This window comes from Pristiophorus japonicus, chromosome 15, assembly GCF_044704955.1.
Source record: "Pristiophorus japonicus isolate sPriJap1 chromosome 15, sPriJap1.hap1, whole genome shotgun sequence".
NCBI lineage: Eukaryota > Metazoa > Chordata > Chondrichthyes > Pristiophoridae > Pristiophorus > Pristiophorus japonicus.
Genome location: NC_091991.1, coordinates 151,435,494 through 151,453,887, shown reverse-complemented (window position 1 = coordinate 151,453,887; position 18,394 = coordinate 151,435,494). Strand labels below are relative to the sequence as shown.

General features: G+C 40.2%; 1 protein-coding gene across 12 annotated transcripts in view; it reads left to right on the top strand.

The window, feature by feature from the left end:
* prpsap2 (phosphoribosyl pyrophosphate synthetase-associated protein 2) overlaps window positions 1-6,097 on the top strand; it is a 38,469-nt gene extending 32,372 nt beyond the window's left edge. For 5 of the 12 annotated variants that reach the window (XM_070901112.1, XM_070901110.1, XM_070901111.1 and 2 more), the window contains 2 exons: window positions 9-153; window positions 5,379-6,097. In XM_070901112.1, the coding sequence (XP_070757213.1) occupies window positions 9-153; window positions 5,379-5,524 (291 nt within the window). In that variant the 3' untranslated portion in view covers window positions 5,525-6,097. The other 7 variants (XM_070901115.1, XM_070901119.1, XM_070901114.1 and 4 more) reach the window with 7 other exon arrangements.
* The last annotated feature ends 12,297 nt before the right edge of the window (window positions 6,098-18,394 follow it).

The following is an 18,394-nucleotide window of genomic DNA, read 5'->3' as shown; positions in this document are numbered from 1 at the left end:
TTCCGCAGGTGGTAGTAACCAATACCATCCCGCACGAAATCCAGAAACTCCAGTGCCATAAAATAAAGACCGTTGACATCAGCATGATCTTGTCTGAGGCCATTCGAAGAATCCACAATGGTGAATCAATGTCTTATCTATTCCGAAATATTGGTATGGATGATTGAAATGGTGTTCCCTAAAGCCAACTCGAAGTGTACCCTTACTTAACTTGGCAAGAAACTATTGTGATTCACTGGTGCAAAACCTTAAGTTTCTATAAAAAGAGGCCAACTTTGTAAAGTGAATTTTTAGGAAAAGATGCTGATTATAGAGACTACTTGATGCTTCAGATTTCTTTGCTGTTTTGTAAAAGCTAGGAAGTATGACCAAAATACCTTTTTGTTTTAGTTGCTGTTGTATTATGTTTTGCATATCACAGCTATATCTTTGCTTTTGAAGATAACCTGTTCCAAGCTAAGAGATAGCAGCACAATAAAGAGTAATAAATATAAACTCTTGAAATAGCCAACCTAGATTGTGCTAATTTCCTACATTGCAACAATGACTACACGTCAAAAGTACTTAATTGGCTGTAAAGTGCTTTGGGAGATCTTGAGGTCATGAGAGGCGCTATATAAATGCAAATTCTTTCTAATGTGTATAAACTTTTTTTAAGCCAATGTTTCAATATTGCATATGGTGAATTAGTTGAATAATTCATTTGAATCGCTTGGTATTTATTTTCTGGATAAGAAATAAAATTGGAATGTTCCATGTGGCTTTTAACCCATTTAAAAAAAAAAAATCTATTTTAATAAAACTTTTTCCCGAAGATTATCCTGATGAAACTCCCACTTTGTGCTGCTTTTTCTGAAGGAGCACAGTTCCACAACTAGCAGTGCTACTTGTATAGCTAGAATGTCGCCTGGTTATTTGGGCCTGGAGAGCATCACAGAGTTTGATCCTGTGCTCATTTAGTTCCTGTACATGCACATAGCTACACTAGATAGTAACCAAGCGTAGGGAACTAGCTTGTTATATTTCCTTTCATTCCTTTGTAGCCCAAGGACAAGGAGAACAATTGTAATGTTGTACTGCCTGTTAAGATCAGCAAACTCTGCACAGACTGGGGATAAAATTTGCGAGTTTATTGATCTGTATTGCTAAATTCCACAGCACATGATGTATTAACCCACTAAGCTATGTTGGGAATTTTTATTTTTTTTTGTTTCCAAGCTTATAGACCTGATCATTCATATAAAAAGCAACCATGCATCAGGGCTTTTCAAAGACTCTTAAGATCTGTAGGGCCATAAAAATAATAGCCATTTAAATCGTGCCTGGGTATAGATTTTGTCTGTAGAAGAAAGTATTGACTTTGTGGGTTTGAGTTGGAAAAACATTTCAGTAGTTTTGTGCTCAAATAAATGATGTAGACATCAGTTCACAGATCAACACGAGAACAGAGTGCCCATGGCCTAATTTTTGGCATTGAGTTGCTGTTTGTAATTTGATGTGCTCCCTCGTGATATTAGTGTGATAGCTTTGGATTGTCCTTCTTTCTATAAATGTGAGGTGGCCGTATAACTCACAGCTTCATTTGTCACATATTGAGGCATCCTCCCCTGTGAGAATATAAATAATATTTTGTGATCTGTCTGCCCTGGCCCTATTAAGATTGGCAAAATAAGAAAAATCAAATGGTTTAGTGCAGTTTATATTCATGCTGGACTGATTCGGTGAACATGTAACATAGTCAAGAAGTCCCTGATCCATTAGTGGTGATCAGTTACAGCAGAAAATGCACAACTCATCAGTCAGCATCTGAAGAAGAGATTAACGCTTGTGTTGGCATGGTGGTAACCAATTAATATATTTACAGTTTTTTGAAGATTAAATGTTCTGAAGGGAATAATTCTTTGGTGCTTTGTGATTGGTGCTGTAACTGTTTTCTCATTCCATGGTCTGCAAAGACTGATACCAGATGGAAGGGGCTGACTTGCATACAGACATAAACATGAGCAACAGTGACTCCTTTTTAATATGTCACAAATAACTAAGTATAGGATGACATTTTTTTTTTAAATTTGCAGGGCCATGCAGCTTTAATTCAGTAAACATTTTGTGAAGCTATAACTAAACAGAAATGGATATTGGTGGTTTTCTACAATGTGATGCAATTGCTTGATGACATATTTGTAACACATAATATAGACTCTAGTTTCAAATTTACTTAAGTAGTCATTTCCAACCCAGGAATAAATCTTGACCTCATCCTCAAAAGACAGCCCAGTACTGCATAAGGATATTTTTTTTCCATTTCCTACACCAGCCATCCTGGAATGAAATTACTAATTTATGCAGATTGTGGTTGGTTTGCACTGTTGATCCAGGGCCCACTGGGGAACTGAGTTGAGTGGCCAAATTCAGCTCAGCGAGCAGAAACAGGATAGTTTTATCTCTGAGATCCTGTGCTAGTTTTAGACTGAGAACAAAGATGAAAGTGCGCTATCACGTGCACTATTCCCTGACCCAGGACAGACCAGGATCTCACCTCGTGGTTGATCAGAGGCTGGCTTCCCTTTTAAGTCCTATGAGGATTTTATTTTCTCTTTTTTTCTTGTGGAGGTCCCTCCATGCTTCAGGTTGTATCTTTACTGATGGACAGCTAAGATCCATAACTGTCTGTGAAATTTCCAGCATAAACCTAAATCTTGCACCTGGTAGAACACGTTAGTATCATGATACAGCTGCAACCAGCCATCTCACTATACATGTAGGTGCTGACATTTTTTTTTTTAATCTGCTTTTGTATTTCGGAAACTTGTGTGCTATTTGCAGTGGCATATTAATGAGATGTAATTTGAATCTTAATTATCACATGTGAAACATCTGTGCCATTTAATGAGTGTGACTCCTCCCTGCCTCCTTCTGCCACTTAAAGCTGAGCAATTCTGGGATAGTATATCTTTCCACAAACATTTAATTTGCACCCCCCCCTCCCCCCCCCCCCCAAATCAAGTTATAAGTCATAGCATTGTTGTTCCTTCTATAAATAGGTACTTTGGTGGCTGTTGGCACCTCTATTGGTAATGTAACTTCTGTGGCCTTGCTCTGTGTTAGTCGGAGCGATTGGTATCTTTTACCTGAGTTTGTTGTAACGGGCTGAGGTTACAGCGCCAGCTTTGGCGCAAGTAAGACTTAACTGGCATTCTTGTCTCATTATTCTTGAGGTAACAGCACCATCCTCTGGAGGATTTAAGACTAGCAGTAGTTACCGTTACATAATGGGCAAGGGGGTGTTATTGTTACCAACGCAAGGATATATATTTTAATAGTCTTGCGTATAGTGCTGCCCATCAGACTGAAAATGTCCCACTTTGTTCCAGGTACGAAATAAATCAAAAAGCAAAATAGAAAAGGCAGCCATCTCCTTGTAGATATTTTGACCATGGCAGGAGCTAGGGATTTATAACCAGATACATCTTTAGCAAAAATAATTCATGGCTCACCCTCTAATTGACTTCAGGCAATCTCAAGAGGGATTGGCATTTAATTGATCTCTGAATCTGTTTACAACTCTTAAGACCTTTTGCCCTTTAAAGAGAAACTGGTTCCACTCGGTAGCAGAATGATAAATTGTGCATTGTGGTTTAATACTCCTGTCCTTGACACAGCGTATCCTCTAACTCACCATGAGCAACACCACAAGAGTTCCTTTATTATATCAAAACATGCAGAATGTTTATATAGCTGTTAACCAAGCTTTTCATCATGTTTAAGCTACTCACGCTATTGGGTTAGTTACTAAAACTGGGAATGCTGATGTGTATCTGGGCACCTTACTATATTTCTTATCAGTTGCTCAAGTTTGCTTTTCACCAGATGTCATGTGACTCTTGTCTGGTTTCTGATTCTGTTTTGAAAAATTTGCTGAAATTTGTGTGTGCATTAATCAGTATGTTCATACACTTTCTGTCAACTTTAAAATTTGTAAGTGACTTCCTCTTATCAGACTGTGGGTTTACTTTAAAATGGGCATGATGGGGACTTTCCATAACATACAGTTCCCAATAACTTTGCTGAAAGGGACAACAATTAAATTCAATGCTTATGACGATTGCATAACCATGTTTTTCAACTCAATATCTGGAAATACTATTTTCCACAGCTTGTGTTGTGCTTGGAGGAGGTTACCTGACTATCGGTTATTATTATTAAACCTGGAACATATTTTTTGGAATGACGTTTTTAGTTTCCTCTTGAAGTATCCCAATCTGCTTTACTTTCGTCTGTACCTTGAGTGAAATCCTCAATTTTTCCATTTCTGCATTATAAGGCAAACATTTTCTTTTGGCTACTAGTTGCATGGTTCTTTTTGGATTTTCTATTGACTATTTAAACATCTGGATGAAAACCAAACTCCTCAGCAATATTCTTTTTACATGGAAATCTTGCTCATTTAGAGATCTTGAAGTTGAGCTGTTTGTGCTACATGAAATGTAAATCACATACACAAATGTTCAGAAGTGAGATGCAAATTAATGGTAAAATATCTTTTAAATGTTAATACAATAATGTAATGAAAGATACATACTTGTGAACTGTCGATGCACAATATGTGCAGATGAAATTAGCTTTTGAAAGTAACATTTTATTTTGTTTTTTTCCCTTTTTAAACCTCAGGAAGGCTTCCTGATTAATAGTCAGGTGACCATTGAGGCAGGTAGACTTTTTAATGTACGTGGGGTAACAGTGCTGAAGAGTGGACCCCAGGGACCGCACCAAAGACACCCTTTCTCCCGTCACGTACAGCATAGTAATGCCTCCAGTTCAGAAGAGAATCCAAAACCAGGACACCACCTGGCTTTTTAATAGAATGAATGCCTCACCAGCTGTGCCCTGAACCAATTTTATAAATATCTTGTTTCATTGTGTGTTAACTTATATTGTCTGTAGTAACATTTAGCAAGTATTCTCCTTGGAGAAAAAAAATCTAGTGATTGTAATGCTGTGCTCTTAGGACTGTATAATCAAATACTGAATAAGCGCTGCGAATATCATGAAAAAATTGGGTGGTTTTTGTGTGTGAGGAAGCTTGAACATCACAGTTTGTTGCCTTTTATAATTTTACGCCCAATGTACAAATTGGCTGGCAAATGTATTCAGTGGTGAAACGTATATATTAGACTGGCACGATGACCTTAATGAATTAATTTTTCTAATAATCGGCAGAGGGAGTAGTGCTACCATTACTTGACATTTTACTTGATTCTTGTATTTATTATTTGATCTGAGCAAAATATGTCCGAATTTAAACGGAGTTTTACCATCACTACCCCATTTTTTTTTAATTGGGCTTTTTGTGTTTTTCATGCATTTCTTACATTCATCAGAGCAACTGGCCGGAAGGACTTGTGGAACCATTACCATGTTAGCATCAGTAGTGATGGCTCTTAATCCAAGGGCTTTGAAGCTTCATTTTAGCTGTGTGTATTCTTTGAGTTCTATCATACTCACCCATCCAGTTTCACTGATATGATTACTGTTCACTGTCTAAAGTAAAGATTCAAGATTTAAAAAAAAACACAAATGGACAAAAAGGGGAAATTACTACTGCTGAGTGTTTTTCAATGGGACTCTGCTGGAAAACAAATTGAGGTTGTTCATATTCTTTTTATGTAGGACTGATAACATCCGCCTGAAGAGAGATTTTGCCTTTGTGTCTGGGCAAAATCAACGCCTTGGTCCCAGAAGTAAAAGGACAATGGTCTAACCTCCATAATACTCCGTCTCTCACCAACACTCCTGTATGATAAAATCTAAAAATAAAGCTTTAATAGGAAAAATGTATGCCTTTAATTTTTTTAGATTTTGACGTCTTTCATAGACGGTGTTTATATTTATAATAGAAAAACTCAGCATTATACGTAATTGTATTTCCAATGTGCAAAGGTCTGCAAAACACTTGACAAAGAATTCTGTGCACTTATCCATCTGTTGCTTTACAAAGGTCACTGGGCCATGTTTTTGTAGAATGTTGGTAACTGTTTTTTAGTATTGCATTTTAGCTGAAACGTAACAAAATTGATTAAAAATGGAAAAAGGCACTAAATTGCAATGTCTAAGGGTGTGTTTTGTTATATATCATGCATGTGTATGTATATTTTATATTGTGATGGAAATTTTGGAATATGGTGACTTGGATTTTAGTGCCAGAAGTTTGTTTAAACATTAGAATAATAAAAAATGTGCTGGGCTAGATCGTTTTGAGCTCCCTAGACTTTTCAAACCTTCGAATCAGTTTTATGCTTAACAATGCAAACTGTAATGGCCTTTTTTTTTAAAGCTGGGAAAGTGTGACTTCATTACTGAATGTTCACCTGTAAAATTCACTTTACTGATATTTACTCTGCAGTAGAAATACAAATCTTAAAAATTGGTTTTCAGTTATAACTCCATCATTTTGGTTGCATTTCATTTTTTTTTAATGTTCATCCATTATTTACATGAGTAGGCTGCCATCCAATTCTTTTTGCCTTTTTTTAAAAAAAGTTTGGAACAATATACGAACTGTTACTCATGTGACCTTTCTTAACTCAATTTTCCTCCATCAACAAAAGCAGTTCTTAAGATAAAGGCAAACTAGTATTAAAGGCCTCTTTTGACGGACTTTTCTGAGATTGCCAAATTAGGAGCAGTTTTCTCCCATAGGTCCAAACTTATTTGTAACTAGGTTGAGAGCAGCAGATCTATTTTATATAAGACCCTTAGATTTTGAAATTTTAAGTTTGCCCGTTTAGGATTTTTCCTTGGAAAGAGCTTTTGTTCTGTTTTGTCAGTTAAGACTGGATGATTTGTCCTCATCAACTCTTCCTCACCTTCAGTTGATAAATGCTGGCTTGGATCCCTCCCAGTGCCTGATGCACACAAATGAACATTGTCCATTAGTGTTGTGCTGAATGGCTGGCTAGAAAGGAATTGTACAAATTGGGATGCTTAATACAAAGACACCTTGAGTTCCAGATCCTACAGCACATTTGAGTACAAGTGAGGGTTGTGCATAGTAATGATCCAAAATAACAGCACAATTCAAGTGACTTTCAGTGTCACTGCCCCTGAGGTCCCCCACGATCATAGAATCCAGCCAATTCAGTTCACTCACATGAAGTCAAAAAACAGTTGAGTGCATTGGGCATAGCAAAGGCTAGGCTCTCCAACAATATCCTGGTTGGGGTGCTGAAGACCTATGCTCCATTCAGCTACGACACTGGCAACTACCTGATAATGTGGAAAATTGCCCGTTAAGTCCTGCCACAAAAAGTAGGATAAATCGAACCTTCCTATTTTCAGGGAGCATGAGTCAAAGTTAGAGCTCAGGCACATGTCTTGATACATAAAAGACTTGAGCTTTGAGCAGTGTGGTTAACTTTGCTATTTTACAAGGAACAATTCCACAACAAATTGGTGTAAGTTATTGTGACAGAAACAGATCTCTGCCATAAATTGATGTTTTTAATATACCTTACAAATAAAATTGTTTTTTTTTTAATAAGCTTTGATGTAAACTTGCGGCAGAACTTTCCTGGGCTTCACACCACTGCTGGCTGAGGCCTAGCATTCTATGATGGCTTAATTAGAAAATCGAGGGTGATGTACTGGCTGGTGTCGGTGCGGCTAGAAATTTCTGCCAATACTTTCCAAGGATATCTAAATTTTTTCGAGACACAATCTGGGCCAACTGGTTTCCTGTCACTACACAAGCATGAGCAGAAATTTCCTCATAGCTTTTCAATTGTTAAATATGAGGAAAAGTTGCCGAACCAAACTAAATGAAATGCAAACCAGGCATCAAAACCAATCAAATGCACTACAATAATCAGAGGTCTTGTTAATTACCTGAATAATAACATTGATAGGAAAATGTTACTGATTTTCCCGATTTTCCCTATTTCCCCAGTACCCTGTTTGCTTGCCGTTTCTCTACACTGCTTCTGTGGCAGGTGCCCCATGTTGTGACACCACCCAAACTATATTAATCAAATACTCTATATAAAAAAAAGGACACCAAGAGTTTGGACTTTTAATTATTTTGGGGACAGTTTTTAAAGTATTGTGCAAGTCAATCACTATTGATTATTTGCTGTATTGTATCTATGTAATTATAAATTCTTGTAAATAAATATGATCACTAGTTTAACCTAAAGGATAGGGCCTTGACAGTATGGTCTTTGGATTGAACAGGAGCGCATGGGTCTTGGGCATTTAACATAGTATAAAAAGGATAATTAGTCTTCGAACGCAGATGTTGGGAGAAAGCCTGAATTATAATAATCTTGACGGGCTCTAAATGGAGGAATACATTCACATGTTTTCTGTTTGGTGTCACCAAAACTTTCTATTCTTTGTCTTCCACATCTTACATGGCTGCAAAATGTCACTGCAAACCCCTTTAGTAGAGATGGGATCTAGCAAGGCAAATAAATCCTCCATTTAGGGAGCCTAGATCATCTTCAGCTGGTGATGTTGTTTTCCGAGCAAACAGCACGTGAGATTTTACTGCAGGAACCGTCAGTTTTGGGCAATTGTTTGAATAGGGACATTACTTTGTTCTTTCCCACCATTTCCTCCATTACGCAAATCATTCACAAGATTGGAGAGAGATGGCAAGAATAATTCTGGCAATTGCATAATGGCAGATAAAAGCTTGGTTCTCAGACTGAATGGGACTTATCAACAATTGACTCATGGAGACTACCTACAGATAAGACCTGATGTAGTTAGAGGGCCAGATATGGTACAATGTCAGCTAACAATTTTTTGTCCCGTCAATTGTGGATACATTGCACTAAATATTTCCAACAAACAAACAGTTAGATTTTTGTTGGCAAGATAAATAAATAACCCACTGGGACGTCACATCCTAGCTACTCTCACTTAGCTGCATTATTTATTGACTCTGCACACATAACCTGGCTCTTCAAAAGTTTTAATGGGAGCTGATTCTGTAAGATCCAATTTGCAATTATATGATATCCATGTTCCTGAAAGGGGCTTAGCAATTTATACTGCAGTACTGAGCCACACAGATCATAAAGGGTTTGATCTCTGGTCTATTATAATGAGCTCAGCTGGAGTGGTGGTGGGAATGTTCCAATTTAAGAACATAGGAGCAGGAGTGAGCTATTCAGCCCCTTGAACCTGTTCTGCCATTCAATTAGATCACAGCTGATCTGTATCTCAACTCCATTTACATGCCTTGGTACTGTAACCCTTAATATCACCTATCAAAAATCTATTGATTTCCATTTTGAAATTTTCAATTGACCCTTGCCACAAACCTCAACAGCTTTTTGGGGGAGAGGGTTCCAAATTTCCGCTACCCTTTGTGTGAAGAAGTACTTTTGATATTACCCCTGAACAGCCTAGCTCTAATTTTTGTTCTGGACTTTACGTTAATTTCCCCATCTAGAGAGAGGGGAAAAAAAAATCAGCCAGTGCTTGGTATTTCCCACTTGAAGAGGAATCTGGGTGTGTGTATGGACATTGGGTGAGCACAGCAAGGTTTGGCAGATGGAATACAATGTTGGAAAGTGTGAGGTCATCCACCTTGGGGGGAAAAAAACAGTAAAAGGGAGTATTACTTGAATGGGGAGAAATTACAACATGCTGAGGTGCAGAGGGACCTGGGGGTCCGTATGCATGAATCCCAAAAAGTTAGTTTGCAGGTGCAGCAGGTAATCAGGAAGGCGAATGGAATGTTGGCCTTCATTGCGAGAGGGATGGAGTGCAAAAGCAGGGAGGTCCTGCTGCAACTGTATAGGGTATTGGTAAGGCCGCACCTGCAGTACTGCGTGCAGTTTTGGTCACCTTACTTAAGGAAGGATATACTGGCTTTGGAGGGGGTAGAGAGACGATTCACTAGACTGATTCCGGAGATGAGGGGGTTACCTTATGATGATAGATTGAGTAGACTGGGTCTTTACTCGTTGGAGTTCAGAAGGATGAATGGTGATCTTATAGAAACATTTAAAATCATGAAAGGGATAGACAAGATAGAGGCAGAGAGGTTGTTTCCACTGGTAGGGGTGACTAGAACTAGGGGGCACAGCCTCAAAATATGGGGGAGTCAATTTAAAACCGAGTTGAAAAGGAATTTCTTCTCTGAGGGTTGTGAATCTGTGGAATTCTCTGCCCAAGGAAGCAGTTGAGATTAGCTCATTGAATGTATTCAAGTCACAGATAGATAGATTTTTAACCAATAAGGGAATTAAGGGTTACGGGGAAAGGGCGGGTAAGTGGAGCTGAGTCCATGGCCAGATCAGCCATGATCTTATTGAATGGCGGAGCAGGCTCGAGGGGCTAGATGGCCTACTCCTGTTCCTAATTCTTATGTTCTTATGTTCACAGGATTAGGTTCAGCAATGGTGGTTCCTTTCCACCCACGCTGCCTTAATATCCTGTTGATACTGTCTAGATTCACACAAGCAGAATATTAACTTGGGTGCAGCTGGCATGCATGGAACTATACCCCAGTATGAGGGATTAAAAAAAAATCTAAAGTATTATTGTTTAATGAGCTTTTATCGTCCTCTATGGTAGATCTAAGGAGAACTATCAGATGAATCAAGGGATATGGAGATCGGGCGGGAAAGTGAAGTTGAGGTCGATGATCAGCCATGATCTTATTGAATGGCGAAGCAGGCTCGAGGAGCAGTATGGCCTACTCCTATTATGAATAATCTGACTCCTGTTTGGCGCCAAACTTACAAATGGACAATGTCCAAGTGATATCTCCCGTTCTGATGATGCAGTACTTATGGAATTTGAACCACGTTCAAAGAATGAAGAAGACTACGCTTAAGGTAGGTAATTGAGCACCAGTGGAAAGTTTCCTTTCATATTTCATACAGCAATCTTAGGCCAAATTGTATCTTGCTAAAGAGAATAGAAAAATTGTGAGGAATTCCCAGTATTAATGACTAACCGTTTCATCGAACCATTTGTCCAAGTGCTTATTATAGTAGATGAGAAGTCCCTTGTTTTTTTCCATTGAGCTTACTTGACAAACGTATTTCATTGGTGCTTGATCTTTTTAAAATGCTGTTTACAGATAAAAATGTAACATAACAAAGTGCCTTTTAGCTTAGCTGAGCATAATTCAAGCTTTGGTAAGTGCAACACGTTTTCCATCAATCTTGCCTCTTGCTGTAAAGTGACCAGCTGGCAGATTGTTATGTTGTTTGCATACTGACTCACATACTTCGTTACCTCCCATTTGCTATACATTAAAACTGAGACCACTGAAAGGGTTGACTATAATAGACTATTGTCCCTTATATATGTTTATAATTTCAAAGTCCAAATTCTGCATTTAGATAATAAGAAAAGTCAAGGATAAGCAATAAGGTTAATCGAAACTCATCCTCTAGTACTCTTAAATCATCATCATAGCATACCACTGTATTTTGAATGACCCCTAGTTTTTGTTTCTAATTCCCTGCCTAGTACATTATTTTAAATATTTATCACTGAGTCACTGAGACAGAAAGAAGTTCTTCCTGATATAAAAACAGAAAATATTGGAAATCTCAGCAGGCCAGGCAGCATCTGTGGAGAGAAAAACAGTTAACGTTTCAGGTCGATGACCCTTCGTCAGAACTGGCGAATGTTTGAAAAGAATAGATTCTTGGGGAGCACTGAACAGGGGAGGGGAAGAAAGAACAACAGGGAAAGTCTGTGATGGGGTGGAAGGCAGAAGAGATTAGAGAGACAAAAGGGACGATGGGCCAAATTGAAATGGTAATGACAGAAGTTAGAAAAAGGTTAGTCTAGATAGGGTGTGAATTGCGAAATCATGACCAGCTGCCATTGGAGACAAAGGGAAAAAAACATAAGATAGGCACAAGTTATCTGAAATTGTTGAACTTGATGTTGAGTCCAGAAAACTGTAAAGTGCCTAAATGAAAGATGAGGTGCTGTTCCTTGAGCTTGTGTTGAGCTTCATTGGAACAGGTTAGGAGGCCGAGGATGGAGATGTGGGAGTGAAGTGGGGAATTAAAACGACAGGCGACCGGAAGCTCAGGGTCACACTTACGGACTGAACAGAGGTGCTCCGCAAAGCGGTCACCCAATCTGTGTTTGGTCTCCCCAGTGTAGAGGAGACCACATAGTGAGCAGCGAGTACAGTATACTAAATTGAAAGAGGTACATTTAGAGCCCTGGATCATGGGAAGGGAGGAGGTAAAAGGGAAGGTGTTGCATCTCCTGTGCTTGCACGGGAAGGTACTGTGGGAAGGGAAGGGTGTGCTGAGGATGACTGCGGAATGGACCAGGGTGTTGTAGAGGGAGCAGTCCCTTCAGAATGCTGGGAGGGGAAAGGAAGATGTGATTGGTGGTGGTAGAGGTGGCGGAAATGGTGGACGATGATCTGTTAAACATGGAGGCTGGTGGGGTGAAAGGTGAGGATAAGGGGAACTCTGTCGTGGTTCTGAGAGGGAGGGGAAGGGGTGAGAGCAGAGGTGTGGGAAATAGAATGAACACGGTCGAGGGCCATATTAACCACAGTGGAGGGGAATTCTCGGTTGAAGAAAAAGGAAGACATGTCAGAGGCACTAATGTGAAAGGTGGTTTCGTCAGATCAGATGCGACGGAGATCGAGAAACTGGGAGAATGGAATGGAGTCCTTACAGGATGCTGGGTGGGAGGAAGTGTAGTCCAGGTAGCTGGCAGTCAGTAGGCTTATAAAGGGGGCAGACAAAAGGCAGGTAACTATAGGCCAGTTAGTTTAACATCTGTAGTGGGGAAAATGCTTGAAGCTATCATTAAGGAAGAAATAGCGGGACATCTAGATAGGAATAGTGCAATCAAGCAGACGCAACATGGATTCATGAAGGGGAAATCATGTTTAACTAATTTACTGGAATTCTTTGAGGATATAACGAGCATGGTGGATAGAGGTGTACTGATGGATGTGGTGTATTTAGATTTCCAAAAGGCATTCGATAAGGTGCCACACAAAAGGTTACTGCAGAAGCTAAAGGTACGCGGAGTCAGAGGAAATGTATTAGCATGGATCGAGAATTGGCTGGCTAACAGAAAGCAGAGAGTCGGGATCAATGGGTCCTTTTCGGGTTGGAAATCAGTGGTTAGTGGTGTGCCACAGGGATCAGTGCTGGGACCACAACTGTTTATGATATACATGGATGACCTGGAAGAGGGGACAGAGTGTAGTGTAACAAAATTTGCAGATGACACAAAGATTAGTGGGAAAGCGGATTGTGTAGAGGACACAGAGAGGTTGCAAAGAGATTTAGATAGGTTAAGCGAATGGGCTAAGGTTTGGAAGATGGAATACAATGTCGGAAAATGTGAGGTCATCCACCTTGGGGGGGGGAAAAAAAACAGTAAAAGGGAATATTATTTGAATGGGGAGAAATTACAACATGCTGCAGTGCAGAGGGACCTGGGGGTCCTTGTGCATGAATCCCAAAAAGTTAGTTTGCAGGTGCAGCAGGTAATCAGGAAGGCAAATGGAATGTTGGCCTTCATTGCGAGAGGGATGGAATACAAAAGCAGGGAGGTCCTGCTGCAACTGTACAGGGTATTGGTGAGGCCGTACCTGGAGTACTGCATGCAGTTTTGGTCACCTTACTTAAGGAAGGATATACTGGCTTTGGAGGGGGTACAGAGACGATTCACTAGGCTGATTCCGGAGATGAGGGGGTTACCTTATGATGATAGATTGAGTAGACTGGGTCTTTACTCGTTGGAGTTCAGAAGGATGAGGGGTGATCTTATAGAAACATTTAAAATAATGAAAGGGATAGACAAGATAGAGGCAGAGAGATTGTTTCCACTGATCGGGGAGACTAGAACTAGGGGGCACAGCCTCAAAATACGGGAGAGCCAATTTAAAACCGAGTTGAGAAGGAATTTCTTCTCCCAGAGGGTTGTGAATCTGTGGAATTCTCTGCCCAAGGAAGCAGTTGAGGCTAGCTCATTGAATGTATTCAAATCACAGATAGATTTTTAACCAATAAGGGAATTAAGGGTTACGGGGAGCGGGTGGGTAAGTGGAGCGGAGTCCACGGCCAGATCAGCCATGATCTTGTTGAATGGCGGAGCAGGCTTGAGGGGCTAGATGGCCTACTCCTGTTCCTAATTCTTATGTTCTTATGTTCTTATACTGGTCAATAGCCTATCCCCAGAAATAGAGATAGAGAAGTCGAGGAAGGGAAAGGGAAGAGTCGGAGATGGACATGTGAAGGTGAGGGAGGGGTGGAAATTGGATGCAAAGTGAATGAAATTGTCTTATTCAGCGCGAGAGCAGGAAACGGCACCGATACAGTCATCAATGTATCTGAAACAGGTGAGGGAGGAGACTCCAGTAGGACTGGAACAAAGAATGTTCCACATATCTCACAAAAAGGCAGGCATAGCTAGGACCCATGCAGCTTTCCATAGAAACACCGTTAATTTGGAGAAAGTGAGTGGAGTTAAAGGAGAAGTTGTTCAATGTGAAAAAATGTTCTTCCTGATATCTGCTTCAAAATTTATTTTCATTACTTTTCATTATTGTTCTTGGTCTTAATTACCTGCTCTACTATAAAGCAATAAATATTTGTCATTATATGGGATGCAACCCAGATGTCAAAGCATTCCTTAATAGGGATGACAACAGCTGCAGGAAACAATCAACTGCAGATTATGTGTGGCTTCCCGACATGTTTGATTGTGGAGGAACATTTATAGGGGAAGAAGGAAGGTGTGAAGGACATTTTGGTACATCCTGCACAAGTTGTAAATGGTGTTCAGTGATGGTAAAGTGGCTAGAGAATGGGAAACATGCTTGCTATAGCATGTTGTTACAAGGTGTGATTGGATCCTGATATCTTGGTTGCTCTGGTAAGGTCAGTGAATTTCTTCCTGCATTAAGTAGCAGTGTTGCAGGAGGTGGTGCTTGATTGCCTGTATCATGCCCTGAATGAGCTTCCCTCCTTTAGGGCCAGAAAGCTGGGTCTTTCTATCAATAATTCAAGCCAATAACTGGGCAGCTGAAGAGTCTGTAAATATGGGGGTAGAACGCCCTGAAGAACCAACAGCCTCAAACATTACAATGTTCCAAATCGTTTTTGGCACCAAATTGATGTCATGTCCCTTTAAGCTGTTACTTCCCCAAGTGACCTTGCTTCAGTGTGAGCTTAAACAGGGAGCATTGATAAGATACTCAAGTCTAGAAGGTAGAGGCAAGCCTGATTTTCAATTTCATCTAACATCCATTTGCTAGCGTGGGCCCCTGTTACATTCTCTATTCCTAGATAGAAGATACTGAGGCCAAGTAAATGCCTACACCCCTGTATGGGATCAGATCTGTCAACTCCGCATAGACCAGAGGTCAAACCTGTGATCCTCTTGATCTGTATTGCTGAGTAGCAAATCAGGCAGATCATTTAGCAAAGGGAACCTTGTTCAATGATGTTAGCAAACCAAAGCTGATTTTGAGCCATTTTTTAATTTACATATTGTTGAATGAAATGAAGGATTTATATAATTGACTCGTGATGACAGGTTACAGGTTTCTATTGAAATAAGTATTGTACTAATTATTTTGCAAGAGATGAAAAAAATACTCATGCTGGAAATCTGAACTAAAGACTGAGGGCTGGATTTTCGGTCATCTGCTGTCCGTGTTAGTGCCCCGGAGGGGTGGCAATGGCGGCGTAAGCACTTCTGGGCAGGCAGGCAGCTTTCAGCGCCCCACCGGGACATTCGGTGCTGGTTTCAAGGGGGCGCGAAACATTAGTTGCGACACCAGTTCGATAATTGGATCGTGTCTGACCATTAGCGTCCTGTAGTGCGCTCTGGTGGGAACGCCTGTGGGAGCTGGCGTTCTGAGCTGTAGCGGCTGCAGTGAGGTAAATAATGTCAACCTGAGGTAAGTGTGATTGGTTGTAATTTTTTTTTTGTGATTTGTGTTGTTGTGGCATGAGTTATTTATTGGGAATGTTTTTGGAGGGTTTTTTCAGATTTATTTCTCCCCTGAGGCCTCTCTTAGGTCACTCCGAGGCTGACTGTTTAGCTCGGGATTTTCACTTGCTCAGCCAGCTGAATGCCCTAAAAGAGCAGTGCAACGCCTCCCTTAGCGCTTCGCTCCAAACTCGGGGCCTAGCTGATGAATTTTGCGGCTGGAGACGCAACCATTTCCCCGCGCAAAATTTACCGTTCCGCCCGGATTAACGCCGCAAGAGAGATGTGACCGAATTTCTCCCCCAGAAAGTATTGTCAACAACACAACAGGTGGGTTACCACCTGAAGATATGTTACTTTTGTGTAGAGAACCTTCATCGCAACTGGGAAAAGAAAGTTTCTATTTTGTTACTGAGTGACAACCTTTTTTAAAAAAGAAGTTGCAAGGATAAGCACAATGCCAAAGCATTTAGAAAGTCTTGTCTAGTTAATAGTTAATGCCAGTCCTGTGGAAGCTGACACATCAAGTTTGGTAAGCAAACTCTTACACCAGTTGGTAATGGTGTGATGCACTTTTCTGTGTGTTTACAGGGATTCCTGTCATGGTGCTTAAAAGGTTTGCTTTTTTAATTGGGGAACAAACATGCAATTACCAGATAGATGGCACCTACCTCTCCTCCAATGGCTCATTGGGGTGATGCGCTACATTTGATTAATGTTCAATTTCCTGTGTTAATCAGTTACCTCATTGCCAATCAAAGTTCGTACAATATAAGTTTGAATCATCATACTCGAGCTCAAGGGAAACAATGGAGGTGAACGGAACTCGCGGCTTTTACATCTCTGCGCAGTCCTTCAGCATTTCTGATATTATAGTAATCGTGGTTTATTTTGTGCTGAATGTGTTTGTTGGAATATGGGTACGTATTTGCCTTTATTTTCCTGTTGCTATTAACTATGGGCTCTTCGGTAATTGCTTACTAATCTCTACAGTCTGACTTGATTTTGTCCTATAAAAGCTATTGACCGAATAGGGAACTGGCAGTGTAAATCCTGGCTGTAGATTTATTTCGAGGCTAGTTAAAACCCATCCATCCGGACATCAAATGTGCATTTTACTAGAAGGGGAAATAGATGAGTAAACTTCAGTCATTCAAAATTCACCAAATGAACATTTAATTTTTCATTTTTATGCTGATGTGTTTAAATTGTCTTTCTGCATCACCAATATATGGAAAATTTTGCCACTGTAGCTGCCTGCAGGATCCCCAGAACTCAATAGTCAAGTTTCTGCCTTGTGTAGAAGCAAAGTCTATTTGTTAACTTGGGTTTTCTCTTTCCCATTTTGTTTCCTGAACTTGAAGGGTGTTGACTCATGCCAAGGCACAGTTTCATGGCTGTCAGCAGTAATGTCAGAATGATAGCAGAGCTTAGATGGTTATCCCTATCTCTGTAATCTCCTCCAGCCCCACAACCCAACACGATATCTGCACTCCTCTAATTCTGGCCTCTTGAGCATCCTGATTTTAATCGCTCCACCATTGGTGGCCATGCCTTCAGCTGCCTAGGTCCTAAGCTCTGGAATTCCCTCCCTAAACCTCTCCGCCTCTCTACCTCTTTCCTCTTTTAAGACGTCCCTTAAAACCTAGCTCTTTGACCAAGCTTTTAGTCGTCTGACTTAATATCTCCTTTATATGCCTTGGTATCAAATTTTGTTTTTATAACGCTCCTGTGAAGCGCCTTGGGATGTTTTTCTATGTTAAAGGCACTATGTAAATACAAGTTATTGTAAATATGAGGACCGGCTGCATAAACTTGGCTTGTATTCATTGAATATAGAAGATTGATGGGTGATCTGATCAAGATGTTTTAAAAGATTCAATAGGATAGATATAGAGAAACTACTTCCTCTGATGGGGGAATCAAGAACAAGGGGACATAATCCTAAAATTAGAGCTAGCAGATTTAGGAGGGAAATCAGGAAGCACTTTTTCACACAAAGTTTAATGGAACTCGCTCCCCCAAAAGGTGATGGATGCTGGAGGTAAATTGAAATTTTCAAGACTGAGATTGACAGGTATGGGTATCAAGGGATACAGATCAAAGGTGGGTAAATGGAATTGAGGAACAGATCAGCCATGGCCTAATTGAATGGGGGAGCAGGCTTGAGGGGCTGAATGCCCTGTTTCTAGTGTGCTATCGTCGTTTTGTGCTATCACCCAAGACGAGCTTCACCCCCATAGTCTGTTCGAGACTTGCTGCACGCCAAAGCAATTGCCACCTCTCTACAGAGTTCATTGCCCTCTTGAAAACCCTTGAGTGGAAATCAACTCGTGAAAAGGAATAATGTATTTAGTAGCCTGTTGTGGAACTAGTCGAAAATGTTGGCTCTGTAACTCATGAGCAACATCAACATGAATTTGCTTTTGTATAGCACCTTTAA